Source organism: Centropristis striata, chromosome 10 (genome assembly GCF_030273125.1).
Source record: "Centropristis striata isolate RG_2023a ecotype Rhode Island chromosome 10, C.striata_1.0, whole genome shotgun sequence".
In the NCBI taxonomy this organism is placed as follows: Eukaryota; Metazoa; Chordata; class Actinopteri; order Perciformes; family Serranidae; genus Centropristis; species Centropristis striata.
The window spans coordinates 31,045,476-31,065,404 of record NC_081526.1 but is presented as its reverse complement, the minus strand read 5'-3'; the positions used below and the strand labels follow the sequence as shown (position 1 = coordinate 31,065,404).

Below are 19,929 nucleotides of genomic sequence, written 5' to 3'. Positions count from 1 at the left end.
GACCTTGTGATCTATTAAATTGACAGATTAAGATTCAGAAAGCACCTATTAACCCATAACAACATCTATAAAGACACCAATAAGCACAGAGAGCTGTGTTATGGCCATGCTTTCCAGTACCCATAGTGATAATACGTGTGTCTGGCCCATTAACCCATAAGAACCCAGACCCAGTAATCCTTAAAGGGAAATTATGGGGGATACACCACAGACCAAGTGGACCACAGAGAACACATTTATTATGTTTTTAAAAAAATTCTACCCCTAAATGTCAAAGATCTGTGATGTGACATATATATACGATACATTGGGCATTTATGTTTATAATATCTCTTTTTACAAAATAAAAAAACTAGACACAAATTTGCCTTTTTCTTTGCATCTCCACAACATTTATCAAAATTGTGACATTAATAGTGCTGTTTAACAATAAAAAAAAAATTAGATTTGTTTTTTAGTAACAAAATACTAATAAATCTATAATAAATAAATACAAATAACCATTTGCCTTTTTGTTTGCATCTCCAGAACATATATCATAATTGGGACTTCAATTTGTTCAGGAAATATGGTCAGAACAAGTTAAATGCAACACAGGACATCCTATTAACGGATTAGAATTGTTAAATGGGTTTAAAGTTAGCCTCGGAACAAAAAATAAGCTTTTTGAAATTAGCTACTTTTACACATTTCTGTCCAGTCACACACACATTTTGGAGAAGTCACATAACCACCACACCAGGGTGTTGAGTATGTGTGGCTTAGGGATTTAATGAGTTAATGTGAAGCATAAAGCTGAATATGGGAGATTCTAGAAGATTTAAAGTGTTACACGGATGTCACCATGGGTTCTTATGGGTTAAATGCATTTATGGTACCATTATGTGTTCATATAGTTAAAAATAGCCTAACTTCCTGGGATAAAGTGAAGCAGCTCAACATCAAAGTCCAAAACAATAACAGTGAACTGTCAGAGTGACCCCGCCCCCTTTGAATAGACGCTTTTTCCTTATGTTTTACTCACTCTACATAAACACACACACAACTCTAACAACTTAGTGACTCATTTTACTTCACAGGCTGGTTTAAATCAAACTTCCTGCTCTTTTTGTACGTATAAAGCTCCTCAGCGGCTGGTCATGGCTTCGGCCTACCCAGAAGCAACCGGTGTCAAACTTAACTGAAAGCTGGTGAATATGTTTACAACAATGGCAGCCAAGGACATAATGTTTGTGGAGACAGTGTGAGAGCTACTAACAGTCAGCATGTGTGACACAGTGGCGTCCTAAAACACACCGCTGTCTCGTGCCTCGCTCACATAGTCATGCGCAGCTGAAAAAAAGCTCAGAAAACTTTTTCCCAAACTCACCGTCCTCACGACAAGTCGCATTTTCCTCCTCGTCTCTGGTTACTTGCGTGATTATCGACGGCGAATGGTCCATTAGGTCCGTCACTCAAACACAAGGACGTTTATTGCTGTATAAAATTAGTTCCGAGGAGTTATGGCAAAAAAAATTATTTATATTTTGCCACTCCCTGTCTGCAAACGCGCATACTTAGCGTAAAAATAAAGAAACGCCCTAGAGTGCAGAAAAGCGGACTGAACAAACCATACCGGACCAAACTGCTTCAAAAAGGAAAAGGTTAAAAGTGTCTGAAATGGGTTGTTTTTTTTTTTCTAAAAGTTGTTACGTTAGAGAAGTTCATCAATTTGACCATGCTAACATGGCACTTGACGGTTTCAAGGAAGCCCCATTCTTAAAGCCACAATGCAGGATGTGAAGCTTTCTAACTAAACATCACTGTGTGTAACGGATAACTCGGTTAGTGTGGCAAAATGTTGTGGAGACTTTTTAATATCGTCACCCTGTTAAAATAATCGCCCAACTCATTTTTTCAAGTTTTGCAGAAAAAAACAAAAAACTTCACCAAAAGTGTAACATATGACATTTATTGATCATTTCACTCAAAAAGGATGTAACAAAGGATGGCTATTGGCATAAATAACACTGGGTGTAAATTATGTAATTTAAGAGAAATAAATGACTTAGGGGATTTTTGAACATGCCTTTGTGACTTAAGCAAGATATGGTAACACTTTATTTTGAAGGTGTCTACATAAGAGTCACACAAGCATGTCAGAAACATGACATGACAAGTATCATGAGCATTAATGTTACTTCAAAGTGTCATTAATGTTCATGACACATCCCATATCATGTTTATGACAGGCTTGTGTCACTCTTATGTAGACACCTTCAAAATAAAGTGTCATCATATCTTGCTTAAGTCACAAAGGCACGTTCAAAAAATTGCCTTAGTCATATTTTATTTTGATTTAGGCATAATAAATCTGCTTAAGTCACACAGTTGACATAGGCCATTATCTTAAAGGAGTAAAACTACATGATCTGATCAACTGAGGATGTAGGCGATTTTATCATAGGTGGCCGCCGTCATGAGGAGATGATTTAGGCAAAAAATGAGAAAAAAAAACAAAACTATTTTGATAAAAAATGACCTAGGCGATTATTTTAACAGTGTGATGATATGTGCTTGACGTTTTAGCTGTAATTTTATTGTTAGTGTTAATTCGCTGAATATAACTGCGACAAAGTATATAAAATTGATTTTTTTTCATGATTTTGTAGACACTAGTGAAAATATGTTAAGTTTTCTAACGTTAAAGTAAGACGTTTTTTGCGAGTGTTTTTTAAAGTTTGTCCCAGCAGAACTTTGACGTTTGACGGGGGGACGCCTTGAAACCGACACACAGCGAGAGGAAGTTAGGGACAGTCTTTAAAGTGCCCACACCTAAGATCAAAGTAAGTCTCTTCTTTAAAATAAAAAAATATCCAGGAACACTCCCATGTAAACAAGGATGCTTTAAAAATAATTTAATCCGTTACAGCTGCAGTTTTGATGACAGAGATAAAGAAAAAATTAACCCTAACCCTTAACCAGAAAAATAAGGTAAGGCCTGACTAATGGGCGAAGTGCACTTTAGAAAAAGAAAGAAAGTGTAATTTAAATCTAAGGTGGGAAGTAAAATATAACTGTTCTTCAACACAAATTATTTTCACTATTTTCTCTCACCTTTTTTTGTTTTTATGTGTAATAGTCCCTTTTAGGGAGTATTTTATTTATTTTATAAATATACATATACATTTTCTCCAATGTGCATTAAATGTAAAATGCAAAGTACTTTCATTTTCAAACAAACAAAAACACAATAAATATGTATTAATAATAAATGCCAAATAGCAGAAATGTATGTATATAATGTGTATAGATTGTATGTATATGTCTTATTTTTTATATGCTTTATTCTGTTTTCCATATCTATGTGTCTGTATCTTGAGCTGCTGTGACAACTAAACTTCCCCGATGCGGGATAAATAAAGTCATATCCTATCTTTTTTTTATTTATCTTGATAAGAATCTGATAAGGACCATTTTTTCACTGCTTACAACTCACTAATTTATGCAACCAGTGAGAAGAATAAAAGGCGAGCCATGTATTTAAGTAGCCTGAACTGTCCATTGTGATCCTGTGTGTAACTAAACTCTACTAAATCTGAAAAAATTGAACTCCCTGATGTGACTTTCTGCCTGTTGTTACTGTAAAATCAAGTAACAATCACCACACACAGCTGAAAGGAAAAGTCACTGTATTATAGATATGACAGTTGTAATTCCTCTGATCACAGCTAGAGGCTGCTGCAGCAAAAAATAAAAAAATCTGACAGTACACAATTCATTCTACTCATGTTCACCCTCTCTCAAAATACAAAATAATGGTTTTAATCCACAATAAACTGTGGTCTTAATTCATTGCTTTCTAATGAGTGGCACATTTCAATTATTATTCCATAAAGGAGATATTAAAGCTTAAAGAGAAGTATGTGTTGGTGCTTGATGGATTTGTGTCTCAGCTTTTGATCCACTTACACTTTCACATCTTTTATAAATCTAGGATTTGGCTGATATTATTAACCAGGAAAAGTCAAATAGTATGTTATTATTATGGTAAAATGCTTTATTTTTCATTATAAATCTGCCCTTATTTCTTACAGAAACAAATATTGCTCTTTAAAGTACTCCCACAATACAGATGCTTTATCTCGTCATCAATAAAAACGTGTTACCAGAAAAGGAAAAACTTTTTTATCATGGGTGTTATTGAATGTACAGCTTGTAACACAGCATTGATACTGTCCACTGGATTATTGTAGTTGAATTGGAGTTTGCATCAGAGGATGTCGACCCGAGCGAAGGACTGGTCTGTGCCCAGATTGTTCTCCACAAACACCTCGTACTTGCCAGCATCAGACAACTTTGCGTTTTTGATGGTCAAGATTGTGTTTGTGTCTCCAACATCGAAGAATACCCTGGAAGACAACCAAAGCACCTTTATTATCACTCTATCTTATTATGCTTTTCCCAGAATGATAATCACTTCAATCTACAGTTAACCCTTAATAGGACACTCATTGAAATACTTGCAAATTCCAAATTTCAACCCTAGAGAATATTGGAGGATATTACATACAGCCAGAATGTGGACTGTGTAAAAAAACATATGGACCTGGGGGAGGAGGGTAATCATTTGAGAAAAAAGTTTATGAGATTAAAGTGGCAAATCTAGGAGAAAAAAATGTGCAGATTTATGAGATTTAAAGTGGTGAATCTGCGAGAAAAAAGTTGCTTTTTCCCCCACTTTTTTCTCGTAAATCTGCAACTTTTTTCGCATAGTTTTTCCTCTTTAAATCTCTTAAATCTGCACATTTTTTTCTTGTGGATTTGCCACTTTAATCTAGTGAATTTGCAACTTTTTTTCGCGAAATATTAAGTTACCAAATACGGTTCTTCGCCCGATAAAGGGTTAATGGATGGTGTGTACTGATGTTATTAGTTCACACACAATGCCATGTATACATGGACACATTCTGAAAAAGCATCATAAACATCAACTCTAAGAGAGCCAACCTGTCATCTTCTTCGATGTCATCTCCATCTTTGAGCCAGGCAACATCTGGAGGAGGCTCCCCACGTATTTCAGCCTTGAGCACCACTGTTGTCCCTCTCTGGGCCTTCATGTTGTCTGGGCCTTTAGAAACCTTAGCAGGGACTGGGGAAAGCATGATGCAAATACCAAGGTTATTATAGTTAATGAAAACTAACGAAATAACGAAAACTAGAATTGAAAAAACATTTTCGTTAACTGAAATAAAAATAAAAACTAGATTTTTAAAAAAAACAATAACTAACTGAAACTGTATTGCGTGGTTACAAAACTAACTAAAACTCACTAAAATGATAGTGGAAATGTCCTTAGTTTTCGTTTTTGTCAACTTTTTTCATTCATAATTCAGTTTTTCTATTTGAACATGCAACACATGGTGAATATGTTTACTGAGACTTGGATGTCTACACTCCAACCAAAATTCAAAACAGTTAATAACCTTATTGGGGCTGAGATGATAAACCAAAGGAAATAAAGGCAAAATTTATTATGACCACTTTGAATCTCGCACCCAACACATAGCCCATTACAAAAAAACTAAAACTAACACTAAAACTAATAAAAACTAAACTACAACTAAGCATTTTCAAAAAATAAAAACTAAACTAAAACTAGAAAACTCACTCTTAAAACTAACTAAAACTAACTGAATTTGAAAACAAAAATTCACAACGAAATTAAAACTAAAACTAATGAAAAATCCCAAACTATTATAACCTTGGCAAATACTTAATCAGCCACAAGTATTGGATATTGCATCAAAGATGAAGTTGTACTTGAGACACTAAAAACACTTTTACCCCATTGTTTAGAGCAACAGGTATACAATAGACATATCCGGCATTGTTAGAAATATTCTGATTCACTTCTTGCTTAGACATGAGATGATTGATACCACTCTGGTTAGCTTAGCTTAGCATAAAACAGTAGCTTAGCATTAAGAAAATAGGGGGAACGTGTAGCCAAGTTCTGTCCAAAGGTAATCATATCTCTTTTTATTATTATTTAAGCTGTTTGACTGAAGTCTTATTCCACCAACCATGCCAAATTAACAAAACTTAGATTCATGCAGAAACTATAGAAACAACAGATTCCAACTAAAGCTAGCAATCTGTACCCACCTTCCACTAGAATACAGGCCGATCCATGTGTCTGTCCGAATGGATTTTTAATGGAAACTGTATACTTTCCCAGGTCAGCCAGAACCCCATCTCGAACCACGAGCGCCACAAAATCCGGATCTTCAAAAACATAGCGGTACTTGGGACCGTCCTTCAGCTCCTTGCCGTCCTTGCACCAGACGATGAAAGGATCTGGGAAAGCGCTGACTCTGCACTCCAGCTTTGCAGCGCTGCCCTCAACAAGAACCACATCTTTTAGCTCCTGCAGGATCTTAGGCGGGCCTTTCTCACGCAGTTCTTTACGTGACCTATGTGAGAATAACAGGAATGTAATAGTTCACTACACAAGCCTATGAAGCCTACATGAAGAACAGTTCTATAATAGTTTGGCAGTCTGGCAGGAGATCAACACATTCTCATGTAATCCGTGTTCAACACTTGGTTAACGTTGTGGTTTGGTTAGGTTTCGGGCCAAATCCACTTGGTTAGGTTTAGGAAAAAACGTGGTTTTGTTCAAAATCAATGCATTTTTTTTTACATTAGAGTTAGTGGGTTCTGTATACCCATTCAAAGTACAGATACACATAAAGATCAGTTAGTTCAATTCAATTCAATTCAATTCAACTTTATTTATAGAGTGCATTTCATGCACAATGCAGACTCAATGTGCTTCACAATGTATATACATAATTACAGTTAAAAAACAACAACAGAAAAACAAACAAAAATCAATTACAAATTAATTGAAGAGTGCAGGTAGACAAGCTATGCCATATTCACCACATATACACTTACTTACTCACACATGTGCACCCACTCCCACAACCACACATGCTCGCACACAGTTCAACCGAATGCTGTTGAGAAAAGATAGGTTTTTAATCTGTTTTTAAAAATGGCTACTGATGTGGCATGTTTAGTTGGTTATACAGATAGGGATAATGCCAGTGAAGCCAACAGACACTGGGTTTTCTGGTACCTGTGGCCACGATACGAAGCTTGGATTCGGATGGCAGCCTCCTGGACCTTAGGATCGTTAACGTTCAGAGTGCACCCAGGAGGGGGTGCAGCCTTCGTTTTGGACATCTGCAGGGGTCAGAGCAGGTTAGCACTAGAAGATAGTTGACATTAGTTTAAAAAATTGATTTAAGATTTGAGATCCTATATTTCATGGCAGTCATGCAGACTTGTCATAAGAGAAAAAGTACAGGTGTTAATGTTCACATTAATGATGGGTTTGTTCAATTCAAATGTCCCATAAGGCCATGTTAAGGACCCTAAAACTGAAGCATTGAATCATTGATTTTATTATGTCCACCTGTGCTTTTCCTCCTGTGACATGTTAGAATATCTTCTATGAAAAAGACTGGTAGGGCTGGAAAAGAAGAGTTCAGACAAATGGATTTTTTTTTTTTTTTTTACAAAAGAATACATCACCATACCAACTTTTTCTTTCATTTACAATTCCATGTCTCATTTCTTACCTCGGAGGTCCTCTCAAAGCTGCTCTTCAGACCCACTCCAGAGCCAACAGACCCCGAACACTTCACGCTTTATATCCGGAGGTCTTCGAGGATCGAGGAGGACGACTCATCACCCAGACGTTCCTTCTCCTTCTTTGGATGTCAGGAAATACTCGGCACGACAAGACTGATTGAGGATGGGCAGCAGAGATATATTCCTGTCCTTATAAAGCCTTCATATCAAATACTCCTGAGAATCCCAGGAGCAGTTAATAGTTTTGTTTGCTGTTGAAATGTGAGTCGTCCCTGGTGACACTTAATTGTTGGTCATCAGGGTCATGTGGAGGGCGTGGCCTCAGCCTGAACTGAGAACATGACAGTATAAAATCACTACCGTACAAACAAATTGCTAGATTATATTCATTTATGTCATATTTTCTTTTATTGTTCATAGCCTTAACAGCTGTCATGCCTTTTCCATGCCAGATTCAGAAATGTCACAAAATAAAAAGCAGCAGCTGTAACAAACACAGTCACCCAATAAATAAACAAATTGCGAAACACACACGAAGCAGTCACATTCATATAATCAAAATAAAGAACTTGTCATTCATTTAACAAACTATTGTCTCTGTGGGTCTAACATCCATCACGAGGCACTGCAACACATTCCACAAAATACACCGTAGGATTTTAATACAAAATGCGGAGCTTTCAACATCAGTTTTTTTTTTCTTCCAAAACCCTGTTGTCTGCTTACAAATAGTTGAAATTTCAATTTATGATTTAAGAACATCATATTTTGCACAGACGTTAAGAATACAATGCAACATTGCATCCTCATGCTGATCTTGCATGTTTTTTTATTCGGTTTGAAAACGACTCTGTGATTAACGTCAACTCTGCATAGGAAAATGACTGAGCCAAAAAGACAAAGAGCTGCAGAAAAGGGCAGTATTTATCTAGCCATAGCATTAGAATATATAGAATTGGTAAAATAATCTCATAGAATTATCAACAATCTCTGTCAGTCAATACACGGATTAAAACAACTCATGATTTTGCTCGATGTACGACGCTGCTTTACGTCATAAAAGCCTCATCAGTGTCTGATTGATACTTCATTTAAAATTAATCCCACAGAAGTGACACTGTGTGTTAAGTGTGCAGATCTGTACTTGATATCAACACGTGACAGCAAAGTGATCAAAAAATCTGACATTTGTGCAAATGTTTCACATGCTGGTCTGACAACTGAATTTGCCCTCACAAGGCAAAGCAATATGAAAGTAAATACAATTAGCTATTTATTTACCAGAAAATAATAAGGATGAGTGCATCAATCATTTATGATTAACGCAATGTTAAAGCAAACGTGCTGGTACTGACGCCTGAGGATGGATCTCCAAAACAAATATCGAGGATGAACCATATTTGAATAAAAAGGGTGTTTTGGGTATTTTCTCTGAGGTGAGAATTAATTATGTATTTGGAAACAGACATGATACACCAATATGTCACAGGGTCATATTCTACTTTTAATCCAAGCAAGGGACAAATGTGCCAAATTGCAGTCTTCAATATTGTCCCTGAAGAGGACACGTTGTGTTTAAATAGACTAAAACCAGATAAAAACAAGATAAAATTGATTCTGTTGAACCAGTCATGAATCCTCATTTACATTCTCTTGTTATTGTTTTTTTGGCAATGTTTTAAGAGGTTAATACCTCAATATGTCTAATATAAAGAGCACGGAATAAGAGGAGGTGTCTCTTACAACTAATTAAATATTCAGTAGAGCTGCATGGATCAAAGAGTCGAACATTTATAAATCCATGCTTTGTACTGAACTTACACTTTGACCAGTGTGTCTTGAAAGCTTGTATGGGCTGTAAACCAAAAAGGTGTATAACATGGAATCAAGGGAATAAATAAATAATAATTTCTAATTTAATATAACCATTTTAAATCATACTTTAATTTAATTTTTATAAAAAGTTCGGCCATTTGAAAAACTGTAATTTCTAAAAACCAAATAAATCACTCTTTTAAAAAATTACAGCTAAAATAAGAACTAATACACTCAACAATGTCTTCATTAATAAACATCCTTTCTCAGCGAATTGGATGGGCTATTTTTTCATGCTGACTAATGCTAACTGGTTAAGGGCACTTGGAGGTACCCCAGTAATCACCAGTGGGTTTCTAAAGCCATTCAGTTTACCACTAACCCCCTGAATAATCCTACATTTAATAATAATGATGTTGTATCTCAGGCTGGGTGCTGGATGCACGGTCTAAGAAAACACTGACTCAGCAAACTTGTAAACTTCTTTTTTTGAGTAAACTCAGAGATGAGTGTAAATATCACACTGGATCCTTTACACTGGGCTGAGTGGAAGAGCTGAGCTGAACTGGAAGCCAATGTGCTGGTTGTTTAGCTTACTTGTGGTGAAAAAAAAACTTAGTGCCTGCCGAGCACCAACACAGTGGCAGTCCTGCACGGAGCCACATGTGCTGTGCATATTATCACCTGGAACAAAAATGACAATCTAATAGGAAATGCCGGAACAAAATTCTCATTTGGGGAAATATTTTTTTGCTGATCATAAGAGTCTACTAGCCCTTGTAGAGAATCTTCCAATGTATCCTCTGAACTCAATATACACTCTAAAACTGCTACAATCTTGACGATCATTAAGATGCTACAGCGGTATAAAAACTCCAATACCGTAGCATGAACAACACAGCTTTTTGTTTCGTTTTTTAAGTTTATGGAGAGCAATATTTAGCATTTCTGTCTGTCCTTAATCGTGGACACAGAATTAGACATCATAGAATGAACTTCTGGTCAGGCAACATTTAAATATGACACTATAGATGGATATAGCAGAGGAGTTGCTATGCAAAAGGCATCAATTATTTTTGTACTCCTTGTTTTGAGATTGTGCTAAGTATATGTCATTAAATTTTTGGAATCTTGGAAATAACTTTTAGGCCTTTCTTGGTGGGTTACTACAATGTATTCCCTCTAATCATTGCAGAGCTGACAGTAAGAAAGGGAGTATCTAAAATGTATGCAAAGTTACAAACTTTGAGGTACTAACTTGACGAAAACATCCTGCTTGTATAAACAAGGTCCACCATATAAAAAAAATACAGTCAGGCTCTTGTAACTTTGTAAGAGTTCTCTTCAGTGTGAAAGCTTTCTTTTAGATTCTCCCAGAACCAGAAAAGAACAACAAGTGATGTCTCTGTAGATCGCAGCCACTGCTGGTTTCCTTTTTTTTCTTGCGACCAAGTTCAACAACTCAAACCTGAAGGGGACCACGCCACCCCACGGCCCAAAGTCTCGTCTCGCTCTGAGGATGCCCCCCCCCCAACTGCCCCCGTGTACAGTCACGACAACTGGTGTTTGGAAGCCTGTTTTCACTGGGTGACAGGTGTGGTGGGGGAAGTTGGCACATTTGGCGTGGCGGGGCTGGTGGGGGTTTGTGGCGAGCTCTGGTAGGACCGCAGGAGGACTTTGTGCTTGGTGGCCACCACCTCTCGCCTGCGCTGCTGGTCGGCCAGGAATTCCTTGAGACGGGTAGTTGTAAAGGTGAGAGTCTGCCTACGAAGGCGCATCAGGTAGGCATCTTGAAGCCAGGAGTTATTGAAGCAGTCCTTTATGGAGGGACGGGCCCTGTTGAAGACCAGACAGTGAGGATCCAAATATTCATGATTTTAGACACATTTTAAGTGGGCTGCATACTATATATATATATATATATATATATATATATTGTATATATATACAGTACAGGCCAAAAGTTTGGACACACACCTTCTCATTCAATGCGTTTTCTTTATTTTCATGACTATTTACATTGTAGATTCTCACTGAAGGCATCAAAAATATGAATGAACACATATGGAATTATGTACTTAACAAAAAAGTGTGAAAAAACTGAAAACATCAGTCTTGTATTTTAGATTCAACAAAGTAACCACCCTTTGCTTACTAGAATATAAGACATGTTTTCAGTTATTTCACACTTTTTTGTTAAGTACATAATTCCACATGTGTTCATTAATAGTTTTGATGAATCTACAATGTAAATAGTCATGAAAATAAAGGAAACGCATTGAATGAGAAGGTGTGTCCAAACTTTTGGCCTGTACGGTATATATATTTTTATTTTTTAATTTTTAATTTTTATTATTATTATTTTTTTTTTAAACACCGTCAGTGCTGAAAAGTTTAGACTGTCCCCCCCCAAAAACAACCCCAAAGGTAATTTGTTCAAGCAGCTTATCAAGACCCATATTTATTTTTTCTGCAGTGATGTGCAAATGAAGCTTCATGAACCATTTTCTTTATTTTCTGAGCCCACTAGATGGCGCTCTCTGTTCAACAATGGGTTGAAAGCACACACAATTACCATTCCTTGAGCCTGTTTCTTTAAACAAAGAGCGTCATCTATGGGTTTCAGAAAATAGAACCTTCATTTGTGCATCGCTGGTTTAAGGAGGAAGATGCGATGGATGGATTGGATTAAAAGAACAGATGATTTTAAGCCAGGAGAGTGCTGTTCATGTGAAACCAAAAGTCAACAAATGGTATCACCCTTTACATTGCTTCAAGAACGACATACTAATAGAGCATAGAAATTGCCTTCATTTACTAGCATCAAAATGCTCTAAACCCTTATACATGATACATAAAAATATATTTTAATGAATTAAGTACTTTTTATTTCTAATTTATGACTACAAAATCGTGACACACAATGCTCAAATTTTCCAGCTTTCAGAATTAAAAAAATTTAAAACCATTGTATTTTATATGCAGGTCTTTCCAATGTACATAAAAAAGTTTTGACATGCATTTTTTATGAAAAACGAGTGAATTATCCTCACTAAAGAACACTATTGCACAGAATATTGATTGAGATGGTTAGTAATGGCGTTATCAATGAAGTATAAACAACGTTTATGAGGATTTAGTTTCTAAAACTTGTGGATAATTAAACATGCCCCAGGTCAAATTCACCCACGAACAATATTGCTGTTCCTGAGAGACGAACATTACATGAGGGTTAAATAAAATACTTATCTTGTCTTTCACACATAACAAACAAAAAATGATCTTTTCCTAAACCTAATTTTAGAGTTTATGTGCCAAAACCTAAAAAAACCCATTTCACAACATTAACCACGTGTTTAAAACAGTTTCTGCTACGTTTAGGTATGAGGGCGTGTTGATCTCCTTCTACCTGTAGAGGTGCTGATTTAGTAAAGAGCTCCTGTGGGTCGTATTCGAAGGTAATAATTACCTGTGTGTGGTTGTATGGGTTGGAGGACTAGTTAGGTCTCAGCAAATTGCAATAAATTACAGAAAGGATTTTAGCTTACCAAGGGTAGCTACAGAGGATCTTCTTAAGAAACAGAGAGGCACTTTGGGACACATTCTGGTAGAGTTTGGAGAGGTCAAACTTTGCCGCCTGGATCCTGGCTTCAGTCTCCTGAGGATCATTTTCAATGAAAGGCGACCTGCCGCTCAACCTGAAAAATAAGCAGGACGTTTTGACACACACAATACATCCTGTGTAGAACCTTCAAAACAGGTATGTGCACAGTAAAATCTGAGATTGTTCAGTAGGTAAATTGTAAGTGAAATGAACACAACAAGATGTTCACATTGTGTGAGAATAAAGTACATAGATTAAAAATAAATATGGGATCTGAAATCCAAATGATCAATCATAAGTCTCATTTAACATAAGGAACACTTTTGCATTTCTACATAAAGACGGCTTGCTGGGTGGAAGCTGTGAAAGCAGTACTCACATGATGAAAGTCATTACGCCGATGCTCCAGATGTCAGCTGGAGGGCCCACAACATCTCCTTTCAACATCTCTGGAGCTGCAGAGAGATGAAAGGAAAAAGGTACACAGAACTTTAGAAAAAAATAAGTATGCAGTTTTAAGCATCAAGTATTTTTCTTATTTTGCACAAGGAATGAATATGTGATAAGAGTATGCTCCACAATACTCTATGCTAATTCCACTACAGAAGAGAGATGAAGATCTCTGCAATTAGTTGTGTGGGAAAAAATATCGGTATCGGTATCTGTAATCTGCAATCGGCTAAATGAGTTGCAAAAAATTGGCATATCAGATATCGGGAAAAAATCCAATATTGTCCATCCCTAAAAAATAGACTACAAAAAGAACAGCTACAAAGGGATGCAAAACAGCTCTTACAATGACTAGGAACAGGGGAAAAACAACCACAAAGAGACACAAAGTGACTAAAAAGAAACAGAAAGCAACTACAAACAGACTTGAAATGACCACAAAAGACCCAAAACAACTACAAAGAGAGTGGGGAATGACCACAAGCAGACACAACACAACCACAAAGACATACAAAGTGACTACAAAGAGACATAAAACAACTAAAAAGGGACACATAACGTGTGTTTGTTTCTATATAGAGGATGCTTTGGGGCCACCCATGATCTGTGTGTGGACAAATCAATTTAGCAGTAATCTTGCGTGTATGTACACGGTCGCCCATAGAGTTGGAATAATTTAGTTTTCAGACACAATCCTCTGTTAATTGTGGTTTCATTTTCATTGCTATATGTTTGTAAAGATTGATTAATAACGTTTTTGAGAAGATTTACACTTTATCTGTCAAGAATAAATCACATTGTCACAATAATTTCATGGAAAGAGGTAAAAAATATTTATTCCAACTTTATGCGTGACCTTGTACTTTGTTCTCATGTCACTGAAAATGATAATGATCTAAATGATGATAAGAAAATAAAGTTTAAGTAACTCCATCAGCTAAATAAATGACTAGTACAGCAACTTTACTGAGTGCTATCTTGATTATATTAAATTAAATTAAATTATGCTTACATGAATGCATCATATGCACATTATTCCAATAATTTAATTTATATATATATATATAAAATTAAATTATTGGAATAATATATCAGTAACAGTCTGAGTGGGTCCATTCTGCATGACGAGTACTTTTACTTTTGATACTCTAAATACAGTTTGATGCTTATACGTTTGTACTTTTACTTCAGTAAGTTTTGAATGCAGGACTTTTACTTGTAGTGGAGTAATTTCAGAGTGTGGTATTAGTACTTAATTTTCCATTCTCAGTGGTCTGTGCTCTTACACATGTACTCCAGTGTTCCAATAGGTGGGCTGAACTGCTTGAGGAAGAGAGGGTTGTAGTTCTGAGCGCTGCCAAAGTCGATGATCTTGATGACGTTCATGTACGTGATGATGATGTTCTCTGGCTTGATGTCGAGGTGGAGGATGCGTCGGGTGTGGAGGTAGTCCAGACCCTGGAGGATCTGCACGATATAAGTGACCACGTCATCCTCTGAGTAACGGAACCTGGAACACACCACAAAGCAGCTTGTTAGAGAGAGAGAGAGAGAGAGAGGCAGTTTCTACGGAAATGATTTCAATTTTTAGAAAAGCAAGTTCACCTGTCTATGAGGCTGAAGAGCAGCTCCTTCCCACTGCAGTACTCAGAGATGAGCACCAGGTAGCGCGGCGTGACGTAAGCTTCGTGCAGAGCCATGATCCTCTCGTGATGAAGCGACTTAAGGATGTCATACTCCTGCAGCACCGTCTGCTTGCTGTCTGCCTCGTATGGAACAATCTTAGCCATGAAGAGGTTGCCTGTGGCGTTTTCCCGGCACTCACGGATGACACCAAACCGACCCCTGTGTGATAAAAATAAGTCAAATCTTATCAACACCTACAGCTGCCAACACTAGGCAAGGCAAGGCAAGGCAAGTTTATTTGTATAGCACAGTTCAACACAAGGTAATTCAAAGTGCTTTACATACACATTAAAAACAGCAAGACACAATTGAAAACAGTAAAAACAGTCAACTAAAACAGGGAAATAGAAATAAAAATATAAATAGGATAAAATAAGATACAGCAGGATAAAAAAAGAGATAAAATAATAAAAAGCACAAATCAAACATTGTGTAGTTAAAAAGATAAGCCTGTTGTGTTGTTTTGATGTTAGGATAAAATGTTATGTTGTGATGTTGTATGTGTGGTTATAGTTTTTCTTAATTGTATCGTAAGTGTTTGTATATGTATTTTGTATATTGTACGTGGGTTTTTTTTGTTTTGTTTTGTTTTTTTGTTTGTTTTTTTGTTTGTTTGTTTTTTGTTTCGTAATTCTCTGCTTTTTTACATCATGGCCAGGGGACTACAGATGAAAACTAGCCTTCTAGCTAACTCCGGCTTTTTTAACCATGTACAATCATGTGTTTTATGAAATTGCACTGTCCCCTTTTAAATAAACTAATAATAATAAAAAATGAATTCCCAAATTTAACATAGATTATATTTTGGATTTGTGGTCAAACACAAAAGTTTCATCAATTGTCCTCCTAAATGAATAAGAACTACTATGAGGTAGGAAAATAAAACTAATTAAAAACTATGTATTCAATTTTCATTGGAGAATTCGGCAGAACATACTGTTTAACAGCTAACTGCTTCGAAAGATTACACACATTTATTATATTTTTTTTCAACTTCCTGACAATGGTGGAAGACGTTTTCAGAACCTTTACAGTAAAATACAACACAATACAATACAGTACAGTAAAATGACCAATACCGCACTGTGAAAATACTCCACTACAAGTAAAAGTACTGCATTCAAAATCTTACTTTAAGTATTATTATCACAATGTACTTAAAGTACAGTAAATGTTCCCAGTCAGTGTTTTACTATCATATCTGATGTTGTTGGATTCATATTACAGCTGCATTAATGTTTATGTTACATTTTACTGGTGTAGATGTTGAAGGTTGTGCTGATTGTAACTCCTTTATATATTGTTGGGTAGTTTAATCACAGCAATGCATCACATTATGTAAGATCATCATCTTGTCTGTAGCTTGGCTGTCTTGTGAGAACCACATATCTCTAAAAAGTCAGAAAAAAGTACAATATCTCCACTGTGATGTAGTGGTGTAGAAGTATAGAGTAGCATAAAAGGAAAACAAGTACAAGTACCTTTGGACTTAAGGAGAGCATTTGAGTTCATGTACTACCAGAGCTTTCTCATGCTTTAAATTTGTTGTATTGGCAAAAGCTGTACTGGAACAGGTTTATTGAGAAACTGCTGGCCTGATTTTCATGAAACTTGGTGGAAGGGGCCAAGGAAGAACCCACTACATTTTTGAGCAGCTCTGAATCTCTTGGTGGATACACAAATTATTTTTCACTGTCATTAACATTGAGAAAGGGCATTTGGGCTGCATTGTCGTGTCGCTATAACCAGAAAAACAAGTTCTCAATTGGGGAAAATTCACATGAACGGCACTTAAATGGTAACTTTAACATTCTGTGGCCAAGGTCTGCACTCTCCAAGTGCCCTTCCAGTTTAAATTGAGGTTCCATCAGCACTCTTACCTTGCTTTCTCATCCATGAAGGTGTAAGGCTTCTGTGGAACTCCCTGGCGCAGGGATCCTTCTCCAGGCTTGCCCAAAGGCGTCCTGCGTCCTGAAGGTGTGACCCGTCCTGATGGTGTGACCCGTCCGGATGGCGTGCTCCGGCTGTCCCCTCCCTGCAGCACTGGTGTCAAGCTCTGCACCACCACCACGGCTGGTGAGACTTTAATGGGTGGTGGGCCGGTCACGGGAGTTACTGAAATGGTGGTGGTTGTTGGAGTGGAACCAGACTGAGAAGGCGGAGTAACACGTGAGGTCGCAGCTGGCACGTACATGGGAACAGATGAAATAGGTTTCCCAATGGCTGATGCAGGAGGTGGTACAGGGGAAGGGGATTTGTTGATTGTGAGGGGGGCGGGACTCTGAGGTTTGGGTGGAACAACGGGGGGAGGCGCCAGTTTGGTTTGGGGTTTGCTCACGCTGATGCTAATGGTGGACTTGGCTTTGGCTGTTGTTGCTTGGACAGCTGTGGTGGTTTGGACAGCTGTTGGGGTCTTGACAGCCGTGGTGGTCTGGACAGATGTGGGGGTCTGGACAGTTGTGGGGGTCTGGACAGCTGTGGGGGTCTTGATAGCCGTGGTGGTCTGGACAGCTGTGGGGGTCTTGATAGCCGTGGTGGTCTGGACAGATGTGGGGGTCTTGATAGCCGTGGTGGTCTGGACAGCTGTGGGGGTCTTGATAGCCGTGGTGGTCTGGACAGATGTGGGGGTCTTGATAGCCGTGGTGGTCTGGACAGCTGTGGGGGTCTGGACAGGAGCTTGTTTAGAGGCAGCTGTACTTACAGGTGGAGGAACAGCAGGACTGCTAGCATCCACCTGCACCGTGGGTTTGATGGTTACTGGAGAAGTTGGTTTCGCCACAGATGGAGCGGGGGTGGAGGTCGAGGGAGGGGCAGCTGTTACTGTAGTGGATTTACTCGGAGCTGGTTTAATGGGAGGCACTTTCATGGATGACATCATCACCACAGGGGGAGGAGGAGATGTTGCGGGGACAGTCTTGACCACCACAGTAGCGCTGGATTTAGCCGGTTCTAATGAACAGAAAGGAGGACACCTCATTGACATTCATTTATATATGAAAATGGCAATATATGAAATGTCATTATCTAAACCAGGCATGTCCAAACTACTCTAGTAAGGGCCATGTCGCTGCAGGTTTTCCCTCTAACCAAGCAGAAGCACAACAAGCACAAGTCAAATCAGGTGTGTTCTTGATTGGTTGGAACATAAATCTGAAGCAGCATGAACCCGTCTGGAATAGTTTGGACATGCCTGATCTAAACCCAAGACATTTCAGTATCTGTAGAGTTTTTCTGAGATAACAATTACATACCTGAAACATCCAGGGTGACTACATCTGAGAGGTTGCTGTAAGGGCCCTGTCCAGCTTTATTGACACATGCCACCCTGAACCTGAAGGAGCCCCCTGCTGGCAAGTCCACCACATTGTAGTAACAGTCTGCCACCCCTGTAGCCACGATCAGCCAGTTGATCTCACCTGGGGAGCAAACATGAGATCAGTGTGTGCATGCTCTTTCAAGAGACATTTATAGTCGTATTGCATCACGCCTGTATTATACACACATACATACATATACACAGTATTATATATATTATACTGATTAACAATTCCATTCTGTTAAATGGTGAATCTTGTATAATAAGGTTGATAGGCTGCATGTATGGTTCAGGTTGTTAAATCTCTATCTGCCATAGACATACATTCCACGACTTGACCTTCACCGCTTTATGCGATAGCCCACATGTTGCCATAGCAACTGTAAGATCCTTTGTATTGTTAGTGTGGCCCTGTTGATCAGATGTTCATTTAAATGATGCTTTTTACAACCCCAATTGTCATTGTAAAAGTGGGGAGGGCTAATCTACTCCTATATACTATGGGAAACTCACAGTATATGGTTTGGGACTCCATTATTCTTGGATCTATGTAGCCTACTGTAGGCTACAATCTGTCTAAAAAGGAGAATAAAACATGAAGCCATTGCTCATAAACACTGACCCTCTGCTCTCCTCTCCAAAGAGTATGTGCAGGGTGCGATGGTGTCTGAGGGTCTCCACAGTACCAGAGCTGTGTTGTTGTACTTCTGAGGTATTTCAGGGGTCCCAGGACGATTGGGCAGACCTGTAAAAACAAATATAATATTATTGTAATAAACATATCACATGCCCCGTGTGCCCTTTGTGTATACCACTAACTGCTCCTCACAGGTAGACATAAAAGTGATTTCTCAGATCTTACGAGCGAGAGATATTGTGCAAGAGCTGGAGACTGCAGCCAGGGGGTTGGTAGCAACACACTCATAGACCCCGGCATCCTTCTTGGTGGTCTGCATGATCATCAGCAGCTGCCGGCCATCAGGACAGGCGATATTGTTCATCCTGGCATCAATCTCCAGGGGCTTCTTATCTGAGGAAACATGCATCAAAGGGGTCTTTTAGTATATTATATAATATTGAAGATTTACCACCATAAAGGAAAATGTTAAGTCTTAAAAGAAAGTGCTGTTAAGATTTAAAAAAATAACAAAACAACAGCTGTTGGTTTTATCAGTTTCTACAGTAATCAAGAATGCTGCTCGCTTATCTCATCTCCTGTACTATTTATTTGCTACTTGTGTTATCATGGTACCATATGTTAGTATGTAGCGAGATGCAATGAAAGCCATCATTGTGCCCCTGCACTCTTGCACCCGAGAATAATTATGTAAATAACTGTAATTAGCAAATGAAGTGATTCTGACCACCCATCTGTGAGAGCATCACAGAGGTAACACTGCCTTATTTACAGCAG

At 37.9% G+C, this 19,929-nt stretch overlaps 3 protein-coding genes across 3 annotated transcripts in view; all 3 read right to left on the bottom strand.

The window, feature by feature from the left end:
• The window catches only part of LOC131979375 (carboxy-terminal domain RNA polymerase II polypeptide A small phosphatase 1-like), a 33,480-nt gene extending 31,570 nt beyond the window's left edge, over window positions 1–1,910 (bottom strand). Inside the window, exon 1 of the mRNA XM_059343332.1 lies at window positions 1,370–1,910. Coding sequence (XP_059199315.1) covers window positions 1,370–1,442 — 73 coding nt within the window. The 5' untranslated portion in view covers window positions 1,443–1,910. The remainder of the gene's footprint in view (window positions 1–1,369) is intronic.
• Window positions 1,911–4,016: 2,106 nt separating this feature from the next.
• LOC131978987 (SPEG neighbor protein-like) lies at window positions 4,017–7,266 on the bottom strand. The gene is made up of 4 exons (XM_059342843.1): window positions 7,127–7,266; window positions 6,148–6,455; window positions 4,990–5,131; window positions 4,017–4,391 (listed from the first exon to the last, which is right to left on the bottom strand). Exons 1-4 carry the CDS (start codon window positions 7,231–7,233, stop codon window positions 4,253–4,255), a joined length of 696 nt encoding a protein of 231 aa, XP_059198826.1. The 5' UTR covers window positions 7,234–7,266; the 3' UTR covers window positions 4,017–4,252.
• Window positions 7,267–8,033: 767 nt separating this feature from the next.
• Window positions 8,034–19,929, bottom strand: part of spegb (striated muscle enriched protein kinase b) — a 54,912-nt gene continuing 43,016 nt past the window's right edge. The window contains exons 33-42 of the mRNA XM_059342338.1: window positions 19,378–19,545; window positions 19,138–19,260; window positions 18,451–18,615; window positions 17,871–18,148; window positions 17,080–17,612; window positions 15,119–15,358; window positions 14,800–15,023; window positions 13,443–13,518; window positions 13,008–13,157; window positions 8,034–11,295 (exon numbers count right to left, since the gene is read on the bottom strand). Of these exons, the coding sequence (XP_059198321.1) occupies window positions 11,040–11,295; window positions 13,008–13,157; window positions 13,443–13,518; window positions 14,800–15,023; window positions 15,119–15,358; window positions 17,080–17,612; window positions 17,871–18,148; window positions 18,451–18,615; window positions 19,138–19,260; window positions 19,378–19,545 (2,213 nt within the window). The 3' untranslated portion in view covers window positions 8,034–11,039. The remainder of the gene's footprint in view (window positions 11,296–13,007; window positions 13,158–13,442; window positions 13,519–14,799; window positions 15,024–15,118; window positions 15,359–17,079; window positions 17,613–17,870; window positions 18,149–18,450; window positions 18,616–19,137; window positions 19,261–19,377; window positions 19,546–19,929) is intronic.